Raw genomic sequence first — 10,964 nt, 5'->3', positions numbered from 1 at the left:
CTAATCACAGTAAGCTTCTTAAAGTGAACATCAAATCCAAAAGTTTCAATGTTGAATGCAAAGAAATATATATGCAAATTATAATAATTTTGAATTTCATCAATAATATGATTTAAAGGATTTGAAGCATGCTTACGAAATAAAGTAGTTATCACTTTATCATTTCCTTTATGCACATAATTAAACAGATATTTGATTCAACTTGTTTGGTATGTGTACTTTTACCTTGATAGGATTTCAGGAAAAGTTTTGCATTATAAGTGACCAAGAATGTGTTATCTAAATAGATTTTTTTTATAATTCTAATACAATAAAAATACAAAAAAATGTATCTTAAAAAAAAAATATGTTTCATGGAACCACAAAGGAAAAAAAATAATATGTTTCATTTTCGTTTTTAAAAATAGTTTTTTAATGTTTAGAATTAAAAAAAACTTGTTTGAAATGTATTGCTTTGCAAAATGATTTTCAACACAATAACTGTTTTTTAATTTTTGAAAATTAAAAGAAGAACAAGTTAGAGATGTTTCAAAAATGGTTTAATGTTTCTGTTTGTAATGCAAAAAAAATTTCTATGCCACACTCGCTTAAAAATGAATGATAATGCGACCCACTAACTTCGAGTGTGGCAAAGAAATTTTTATGCATAAAAGTAGAAATATTTTTCCCTTGAAAAATTATTTTTTAGTTTTATTGTTTTTGTAATTACAATTTATAATTATGATAATTCATTAATGGTACTTTGGTAAATGAATCCAACTTTTTTTCATATTTAAATTAATTTATGGTGATAGTCTTGTAATTATAAAAGTTTATTAATCACATTCTTGTAAATAAATATAATTTCTTTATAATTTTAAATAAAATACTTTTTTTCTACCTACCACTCTCTAACAGTATTAGATCAGAATCTCAAGAAAAGAGAGAAAGATAAATGTTAGTTGAGATTTTGATCTAATAGTATTTCAGAGTGATAGGTAAATGTAGACAGAAAAAATAAATAGATAGAATAACCTATCCCTTCAAACATACACTAAAGAAATTTTTTTTTCTCTCTTTTTGCATTTTTTTTTCTCTCACTCCCCGTCGCAAAACATACAAATATATTTCATTGGAGGATTTAAAATTTAGAGTATAAAATCGATACATTAGAACTTAGAAGCTCACCCTTGTCTGTCTTACTCAATGGAAAATGATATTGTAACAATTAATCAGTGTTACTATCAATTAATTTCATCGTTAGATCGATTATGTTGATTAACGGTTATTTTATTTTCATCTGTGTAGGGTTATGATTTCTATATTTAATATTTTATATTTATTTTTATCTTTGTATTATTATGATTTCTCATATTTAATGTTTTCACATTAAATATGAAAAATCATGACCATACAAAGATGGAAATAAATATAATCAATTAGATAATCAACATAATTGATATAACGGTGAAATTGATAGATAGTAACATTGGTAGTAATACTAATTAATTGTTACAATATATGTACCATTCATTTATTAGTAATTTCATTTTAATTTTAAATTTCAATTCAAAGTGATTGGAATGAGAAATTACATTCAGTACTGTTATTTTTATGTCTTTAAAAAAAAAAAAAAAAAAAAACTAGACTAAAAAGGAGAAAGGAGTGAGATTCTCTCTCACAGTCACACACCAGATATTCGTTCCCACAGATATTATTCTGAAATAAATATTTATTTATTTATTTCTCTCTCTCTCTCCGTAGAATTAAAACCCTAATTTTGCACGCTCTCAACTTTCTCCCTTGAAATTGAAAGCTCCTTCCCCGTTTTCTCTCTCTAAATCTCTCTCTCTCTCTCTCATGGCAACGGCGCGTGATGAGAACCCTTACGAAGGTGGAGGAGTGTTCGGCAAGTTCCGAAAAAGACCGTTTCAGAGAACGCAAACGACGCCGTACAAACGGCTGCTGACAGCGCTGAGAAACCCTAGCAGGAACAATGGTTGGTTCTCGAAGCTCGTTGATCCCGCACAGAGGCTCATCGCTTCTAGCGCCAACATGCTCTTCGCCTCCGTCTTCCGCAAGCGCCTTCCTCCATCACCACCACCACCACGTTCTTCAGGTATCTTTCCCCTTTTTTAGTTTAAATTAACTTATTAATTCATTTTAATTGAACGAAGCTTTTGTGATTTTTATTATTTTTTAATAACTTTTTTATGCGAATTGCTGGTTTTGTTTTTCAATATTTTTTCCTTTTTGGTTTCTGAGGAAATCTAATCTCTTTCGGTGTTATTGCTACTAAATAATGTCAAATACTTCAATTTTGAAAGCATTTAAGTTAGCAATTTTGTTGTTATTGTTATTGATTATCGTTTTACGTTTCAAAAGTAATTGATTTTTAGTTCCTATATTGTGGGATGTTATGTTTCTGAAAGCTTGAAAATTTTGTAATCTTCTGATAGTCACTACACTTAATAACAAGTCTTTGATTTTCTACCCAACATAGGACCCCAATAGTTAGGGCAGTGCTAAAACATATCATGAATGAATTATTACATTGAATTTGTATGTGTTGATTCGGTTAAAAGGATAGAACTCAGCAAGACTAAAATCACTCTCCGAACCGACAAGTGAGGGTTGAGATGAGGGCAATCCTTGTACGTAGCCTTATTATCTCATATTTGTAAAGAAACTGTTTCTTGGATTTGAACCCATGACGTTTCAGTCACAAAGAAGCAACTTTACCAATTCTACAGGCTTGCCTTCTTTTAGAACTCAGTGAGACTAACATTCAAAAATAGGGAGGTAAATGAATTGGATGTAGAGTCTTAGACTGGTTCCCATAGTTTGTGAACAATATCTTCAAGAACATGATAGACATGGTATAATTTGTACACAAATGATAGTGTAACTCAGTGATTAAGTTTTTGGCTTGCATATCTAATTTCTAAGCTGAGAGTAGGACATTGTAAATGAGAAATGGGGGCCAAAGGCTATGAAATTTTTCTGTGGGCTCACTGCTCTCCTAACTTTTCATAATGGTATATACTATGGGTAACTTTTTGTTGTAACTTTTCAGTGACTTTTGATTTATTTTTTCCTTTTCATTGTGTGCGACAATGTTAATGGTTGTCAAAAGCGGATGATTCACAACATCAGTTGTATGATTTGATTTGAGTCAATGGGTGAACGATTCAGATCAACGATTGAATTGCTGGCTGGCCTTAATTGCACCATGAATTTAGTATTGCATAATCTAGTGCAGAAAGAAATGTACGAAGATTGCGTTGCCACTGTAATTATTTGGGTAATGCGGGTCGCGATGTCCGGTTGTGTATGACCCAATGCGACCTGAAGGTCAAGGACACATGATTTTTTTTTTAAATAAAGGGTAAAGTAGAACAGTGTGTTTTGGCCTTGCTGTGTACTCAAATTACACTTGGATGGTACATTTCGTGATACCATTATCAACAGCACTATTTTTTAAGTGTGGGATTCTGAGACCCAAGAAAGCTTATTTTTTTATTCCTCTTTCTCTGAAATAAAGTCTTGACACTCCCAAAGACCATAGTATTTTTGGACTTGGTTACTTATGTGTTATTAGTTTTTTATTTATTATCTTACATCTGAATTGATGGCGACACTCAATTATGACTTTCTGACGTAAGACTTTGTTTTTTTATTCATACATTGAGCAGTGTACATAATATATTATTTATGTGATATATTTGGAGCTATTTTTTATTGTGTTTCTGAATCTTACGATTTGATATGATTTCTAATTCATGATTCAAAAGTAACTTGGCGATTCATGATTTGAATTGTGATTTGATAACCTTGGTGTGTCCTTTTATTATATTAAAGTAAATCACATGATTCAATGTTTTTCCGTTATGTATATTTATTTACCTTTTTTTTTTTGGGCACAGAAGCAGTGCAGGAAGCGAGGGACAATCACCAGGAAGCAGCTGTCTTTGTAAGTATGCATGCTTCACATATGTTGTTTGCTGTTTTCATAGGAATAATTTTTTGGGTGTGATTTTATTTTTCCATCATGCTATGAAAAATAATTTGGGTGTTCCTTTGTTTAATGACAATGTCTTAATATTATACCAAAGCTACTGCAATATATGTGTTCATGCTAAAGAAATTATATTAATTTTTATGCCTCTTATTTATTTTTTGTCTTCCAACCTATCTAGGTGTATATTGTATCTTCGATGTAGTTAAGGACACTTTAAGGGGCAACATATTCGTTTTGTAGTGTCATATTGCATTCGAAGATATGTTTAGTTAGCACAATTCGTGCTTTGATACCCTCCACAAGGGTTCTTTTGGGGCATTCAACTTAAAGGGGAAACATTCATTTGTAGTGTCATATTGCATTCCAAGATAGGTTTAGTTAGCACAATTCGTTCTTTAGGACCCTCCACAAGGGTTCTTTTGGGGCATTCAACTTTAAGGGGAAACATATTCATTTGTAGTGTCATATTGTTTCAACTCCATATGTTACTTCCAGCGTACGACAATTTTATTCATACCTATCTTTGATATATAAGTTTGATTATATTTTTTGGAGTGGTCATGTATAACCATATGCTGTCCATAGGTTTCTATTGATGATGTTGCTTCACCTGTCGAGCTTGCTAAGGCTTACATGGGGAGCAGGCCTTCCAAGGTATCCCAATCAATGCTGGGCTTGCGAAATCCTCCAAGAGAGGATCCAACTCTACTAAGAAATCAGCACTTTGCTCAGAAATCCCCAGTTATGTCAATTGTGCCAAGGGCAACTACCCTTGCTCGGGTTCATGAAAATGGCTTTGTGACCCCAAGATCTCATGGAAGATCAGCAATATATAGGATGGCTCGAACACCTTATGCCAGAGTTTATCCAACATCTACGCTCAAGGTTTGCCATTTACTAAATGGTACTTTGGATAATTCTGTTTCTAGTGTTGAGATTTTTATTGGGTTTCTCTAACTTTACAGGGTGTTGGCGTTGCTGTTGAAGGTGAGCCATCATCTTCAGCTCAGTATGCACTGGATCATGATATGCTTTCTGGCTCTAAACAAAGGGTATACATACTTGTGATTATAAGTCCTATCCTTTCAGTGTACATTCTAGAGTTCTTTTTCAGAGATATGTTCCTGGATTTCACCTTTTTTCCCTCCCCATTTTTAGCAGGCATTAAAACGTAGAAGTTCTGTATTAGATAATGATATACGATCTTTTGGTCCTATACGCCGAATGCGTCACAAGTGTAATCTTCTATCTAAAGGCTTAACCTTACCTCATTCAGGCGCCCCCTTATCTATAGCTAGGAACAGAGTTGGCATTGATGCTGCTCAGCAACCTTCATCTTCCATGCAGAAGCCTATTCTATTGGGTGAAGTTAAGCATAGCCATACGAAATTGTCAGCAGAAAATGTTGATGACACCATGCCTAGTACTAGCTTTCCTCCTTTATCTTCAAAATCTAGCGAGATGGCCTCAAAAATACTTGATGATGCCTACCCTGATGGAGCCGTTTCTTATCATCCACAAAAAAAGAGGGCATTCCATATGAGTGCACATGAGGTTTGATATTTTGCAACTGTTTGATGGTTTCCTGTATTTATCTTGATTTTAAATATTAGAAATTCTTATGTGACTTTTATATATATATATATATATATATATATATATATATTAGTGGGAAGAGCTGGTACTATTAATCTTGTTGTTTATAGTGATTTGTTGCTTTTTTCCATTAGCTCCCAAATTATGATTAGTGAAGCTATAGCTAAGATTTTTATTTTTTTGTTTCTTATACATTTGGTTTTGATTCCTGATAGAGTAAAGTGAGTTAATTTTTCAAATGAAAAATATGATTCAATGTTAGATGATGTTTGTTTACTATCCTCTCTCTCTTTTTCTGCCTTAAAGGATTATCTACTTATTTTCAAAGTGTTTGTTGGTAGCATATTTAAGTTAATAGTAGTAAAATGCATATTTGATGGGGCTTCTTGCAGTCCTTGTATGATAATTTTTCATGGTTAGAGCTGCACTTTTTTTTTTCTTTTGTAAGTGAAAGATTTTTTGGTCATTACTTATATAATCCATAAAGGGGGCGAACCGGAGCAGTGGTAAAGTTGTTCCTTCATGGCTGAAAGGTCATGGGTTCGAATCCAGGAAACAACCTCTTTGCAATTATGGAAGGGTAAGGCTGCGTACAAGGATTACCTCCACCCACATTTGCTAGTCGGGTTTAACGGGGAGTGGTTTTTTTTTTTTTTTTACTTATATAATCCATATGCAGATTTTTCTCTATTACGCCCCGCTTTTTTGTATTAATTTTAGTTTTTGTTGTTACTATCATCATTGTCATCTTGTTTTGGTGTTTGTAGTATGAGGAGGAACAGGTTGCAAATGAATCCTCTGGCAAGCAACAAGGAATAATAGTTGAAAGTGGTGTTCAAATTAACTGTTCAGATGGAGGTGGATTAACTGAACTGGAGAAACTAATTAAGCAGAAGACTTTCACCAGGTATGCTTTGTATGATGTGCATGTGGCATCACTATTTTTCACATTGGGTTGCTGACTCTGTAGTCCCTGCTTTTGAATATTGAATAATCTTATTTGCAGCAAATTCTTGAATGTAAATATGTAATTTCTACTTTGAGGAATGAAATTTTTTATGAAGATTTGTTTTTTGTTCGCTCTTATGTGTGTGTGTGTGTGTGTGTGTGTGTGTGTGTGTGTGTGTGTGTGTGTGTGTGTGTGTGTGTGTGTGTAGGGTTAAATGTTTCTCATGTTACAAGAGATAAAATTATTTTCTCTGACCCCAAAACAAAGTCATATTGGTGTTGGGGGGATTTTTTTTTTTTGTCAATTTGGTACATGTTGGGGCTGTATTAGTCATTATCATGACAATTTTTTCCCCAAACTCGAAATGACATGGTTTTAGGTATCTCATGTAAAAGGAGAAACACTTAATCCATATATACATGTTATATGTAACATGTATATATATGTATGTGATAATTTGTTGCATGTCACGTGACAAATTATAAAGGTTTGTTTAATTTTTATTACAAGGATTGTTGAACAATTATACAATTGTTTGGTTTTTAATTTAGCCCAATGTTGTCATTTGATCCATGTAGCTGAGCCCACCTGGTGGGATAATGCTTGATGGTTGTTGTTTTGTATTTTACACTTTCTGTGTAACTTATTGAAGCTTATGAAGTTCTTGTTGCAAAAATTACAATTTGCTTCTTCTAGGTATCCATATCAAGTTCATGTCATTCTATATTCTTAAACATTATTCACTCGATAAGCTTTTTGGACTTTGTTCATGGTAAGTGTCTATTTTTCCGCAGATCTGAGATTGATCATTTGACAACGCTTATCCGTTCAAGAACCGTGGATCCACCTGTTGGGGAAGACGGGAAGAGGACAGAAGTGGTTCCATCAGATCCAATGTTGCCTCGTGTTCAAATTGAAGAATATCCCAAAACTCCAGCACTAGAAAATGGGATTGAAAACCATCTTGTTTCAACTCCATATGTTACTTCCAGCGTACGACAATTTTATTCATACCTATCTTTGATATATAAGTTTGATTATATTTTTTGGAGTGGTCATGTATAACCATATGCTGTCCATAGGTTTCTATTATGATGTTGCTTCACCTGTCGAGCTTGCTAAGGCTTACATGGGGAGCAGGCCTTCCAAGGTATCCCAATCAATGCTGGGCTTGCGAAATCCTCCAAGAGAGGATCCAACTCTACTAAGAAATCAGCACTTTGCTCAGAAATCCCCAGTTATGTCAATTGTGCCAAGGGCAACTACCCTTGCTCGGGTTCGTGAAAATGGCTTTGTGACCCCAAGATCTCATGGAAGATCAGCAATATATAGAATGGCTCGAACACCTTATGCCAGAGTTTATCCAATATCTACGCTCAAGGTTTGCCATTTACTAAATGGTACTTTGGATAATTCTGTTTCTAGTGTTGAGATTTTTATTGGGTTTCTCTAACTTTACAGGTATGTATACCCTTTGTTTAGAGCCAGAAAGCATATCATGATCCAGTGCATACTGAGCTGAAGATGATGGATCATGATATGCTTTCTGGCTCTAAACAAAGGGTTTACATACTTGTGATTATAAGTCCTATCCTTTCAGTGTACATTCTAGAGTTCTTTTTCAGAGATATGTTCCTGGATTTCACCTTTTTTCCCTCCCCATTTTTAGCAGGCATTAAAACGTAGAAGTTCTGTATTAGATAATGATATACGATCTTTTGGTCCTATACGCCGAATGCGTCACAAGTGTAATCTTCTATCTTCTAAAGGCTTAACCTTACCTCATTCAGGCGCCCCCTTATCTATAGCTAGGAACAGAGTTGGCATTGATGCTGCTCAGCAACCTTCATCTTCCATGCAGAAGCCTATTCTGCTGGGTGAAGTTAAGCATAGGCATACGAAATTGTCAGCAGAAAATGTTGATGACACCATGCCTAGTACTAGCTTTCCTCCTTTATCTTCAAAATCTAGCGAGATGGCCTCAAAAATACTCCAGCAACTTGATACTTGGGAAGAAACAACAGGCTCCACTGCTGTGGCCGAGAAAACTACCTCTGCTACTGAAACTGATGTACAGGAGATTCCCCCAGCTTCATCTGTAGTATTGCCATCCAAAAGTTTTACAACAGATGGTTCACCTCCTGTTAGGTCTGCTGATGGATCTACATTTGGTCAGAAGGTTGATATACCAACGTCCATAAATTCGTCTATCCCTGATCCTACTTTTAAGCCAACAATGGGTGCAGTGTCAGTAGCTGCACACACAATTTTGGGTTCCGAGAAGTTTAATTCACAAAATGGATCAGTTGTTAATCCTCCCCTGTTGAACTTTGGGAATAAAGTTGTTCAGTCAACAGAGGTGACTGCTGCTGATGCTCCATCAGAGGAGTCTACTAAATCAGGTCCAATATTTGGTTTGGATAAAGTTGCATCGTCAAAGGAGCCAGGTGCTGATGCTCCGTTATTTAACTTTTGGCATCAACAAAAATGTTGATTATGTTCCCCAAGTCCCATTTGCTTTCTCATCATCAGTTGGTGGTGAATCTGGTGGTCTCAAATTTGGTGCTTCTTCTGACTCAAAGATGACGAGCTCAATCAAGTTAGTGTATGTAATTTTGGCTTGTTTTAAAAACACTCTCAAAATAACCCTTTACTCATCTACATTATTTTCTAGTTTATATAGATTTGTGTCTGTTCTGTTGACTTCTTTTCAGTAAAGAAAAAAGAATGTCTCTAATGAGTTATGGGAGTATATTTTTCTTTCACAATAACTTTACTTTTCCCCATGTTTGCTATAATAAGTTTGTCTTAATTTAATACTTTTCATTCTTCCCTGCTACTGTTCCGGTGTCATTTGATTTGTAAAACACATTTTGCATTCACAGTTTCATGGTCGTTGACTCGCCAAATTTATCAAGTGGTGATTAGTTGTTATCTTGAGTTTTGGTTCTCATTTTTAAAGTGAATTTTGAACTTTTTCGTGTTTACTTTTTGCAATTTGACTGTGATTTCTGTGATGTATCATAATAATACTGTTCTTATTGACACACTGTTCAGTTGGGTTTGTGAAGAGATATAAGGGATCTTACATTATGTTTAGTGAAGTGTTACAATGAACAAATATATTAAATGTTCCCTTCATTTGCAGCTCCACTACTGTTCCTGTTGCTGTTGATTCAATGCCAAAAGTTCTTGAATCAGATAATGCTGATGCTAAGACTAATATAGTTGCTGGATCTTCTCCTCCGTCATCAGAGCCAGCTGTTTCATCTGCAGCATCGACATCATTGTTGACATCACCTGCTAATATATTTACTTTTAGCAACAGATTAAATCAAGATAATGGACGTGTTGCTTCAAGCGCTACATTTGCGTCTACATTTCCATCTGTTGGTACAAATAGTTTTAGTCGGAATATATCCAGTAGCTCTCCCCTTAGTGTCCTGTATTGAGTAAGATAAGATATACAAATAGTTTAACAAGTATTCTGCAAGAGTTTACCGTTACGGTCACAGCTTTTATTTATTACGCATTTTACGGTTTTAATGCTCGCGTAATAAACGGAAAAAATTTACTCGCATTTTTATAAATGAATTGTTGTGATTGTAACTGCGCTTAATATCATAATGAATGTTAACAATACCGGTGTACAACGGGCTGTTACACCCACTGTGCGCGATTAAGCCCCTTGTGGCAGAGAATTTCTCCACGCACAGATTCACCAGGGCGCTTAAGCCCTCTCTTTTGGCGCTTAAGCCCTCTATGCGTGCATAAGCCTCCATTTTGGACGCTTAAGCCCCCTCAAATGGTTAAATCTTCAAAACTCTCGGTCTTAGGGCGCTTAAGCTTCCTCATAAGGGGCCTTAAGCGCCCTCTACCTGTGCAAAACATAAATTCTCCTGTTTTCATTTATTTCAATTGGGGAATTAACTCCCTATATCCTCTAACTTCTTGGTACCTAATTGACAATCTTACAACATCAATGCCTCAATAGTTACATCTTTTATACCATTTCATTGGACTAATCAAAATGACAAAACCATAACATGACATTCTATTAATGTATCAATATCTCAATTACATCCATGTTCTTCAAAATAAATACATGCCAAATGACTTAGCTATCAAAAGACATGATCAAAGCTATTAGCCATATACAACAAGGCAATTACCACATCAATGGTCATGGATTAAGTCCTCCAAAATACATCACATGGCCTCCAAAATATACATGTAAAAGGGGTGATATAAATGGCAAATACATCTAACAATCCTAGACAGCATGCAATCCAAAACAACAGGCTATCCCCATATAACCATCTAGCTCAAGTATGAGCACTTGCCACCAGAGGCTCCTGCAACATATGTACCTGAAAGGGGGTCCCTACAATATGGAGTGAGATATACGAATATACCTCA

General features: G+C 34.7%; 2 protein-coding genes across 2 annotated transcripts; both read left to right on the top strand.

Moving 5' to 3' along the window:
• Positions 1–1,673: 1,673 nt before the first annotated feature.
• Positions 1,674–7,637, top strand: LOC133298428 (nuclear pore complex protein NUP1-like). The gene is made up of 7 exons (XM_061497718.1): positions 1,674–2,098; positions 3,906–3,952; positions 4,586–4,885; positions 4,966–5,052; positions 5,159–5,554; positions 6,364–6,503; positions 7,340–7,637. Exons 1-7 carry the CDS (start codon positions 1,840–1,842, stop codon positions 7,608–7,610), a joined length of 1,500 nt encoding a protein of 499 aa, XP_061353702.1. The 5' UTR covers positions 1,674–1,839; the 3' UTR covers positions 7,611–7,637.
• LOC133298422 (nuclear pore complex protein NUP1-like) lies at positions 7,615–10,093 on the top strand. Its single transcript, XM_061497700.1, has 4 exons — positions 7,615–7,926; positions 8,028–8,108; positions 8,218–9,150; positions 9,694–10,093. Exons 1-3 carry the CDS (start codon positions 7,615–7,617, stop codon positions 9,037–9,039), a joined length of 1,215 nt encoding a protein of 404 aa, XP_061353684.1. The 3' UTR covers positions 9,040–9,150; positions 9,694–10,093.
• Positions 10,094–10,964: the final 871 nt, after the last annotated feature.

The sequence above is a fragment of the Gastrolobium bilobum genome, unplaced genomic scaffold, assembly GCF_033153095.1.
Source record: "Gastrolobium bilobum isolate Gb01-03AN ecotype WA unplaced genomic scaffold, APGP_CSIRO_Gbil_v1 utg111814, whole genome shotgun sequence".
NCBI classification, from domain to species: Eukaryota; Viridiplantae; Streptophyta; class Magnoliopsida; order Fabales; family Fabaceae; genus Gastrolobium; species Gastrolobium bilobum.
The sequence above is the reverse complement of the archived record's forward strand: the minus strand, read 5'-3'. Positions and strand labels throughout refer to the sequence as shown.

Coding starts and splice junctions, on each gene's coding strand:
- LOC133298428 (XM_061497718.1), top strand. CDS start 1,840: ATGGCAACGGCGCGTGATGAGAACCCTTACGAAGGTGGAGGAGTGTTC. Junction 4,886..4,965: donor ATCCAACATCTACGCTCAAG/GTTTGCCATTTA, acceptor CTAACTTTACAG/GGTGTTGGCGTTGCTGTTGA. Junction 5,053..5,158: donor TTTCTGGCTCTAAACAAAGG/GTATACATACTT, acceptor CCCCATTTTTAG/CAGGCATTAAAACGTAGAAG.
- LOC133298422 (XM_061497700.1), top strand. CDS start 7,615: ATGCTGTCCATAGGTTTCTATTATGATGTTGCTTCACCTGTCGAGCTT. Junction 7,927..8,027: donor ATCCAATATCTACGCTCAAG/GTTTGCCATTTA, acceptor CCCTTTGTTTAG/AGCCAGAAAGCATATCATGA. Junction 8,109..8,217: donor TTTCTGGCTCTAAACAAAGG/GTTTACATACTT, acceptor CATTTTTAGCAG/GCATTAAAACGTAGAAGTTC.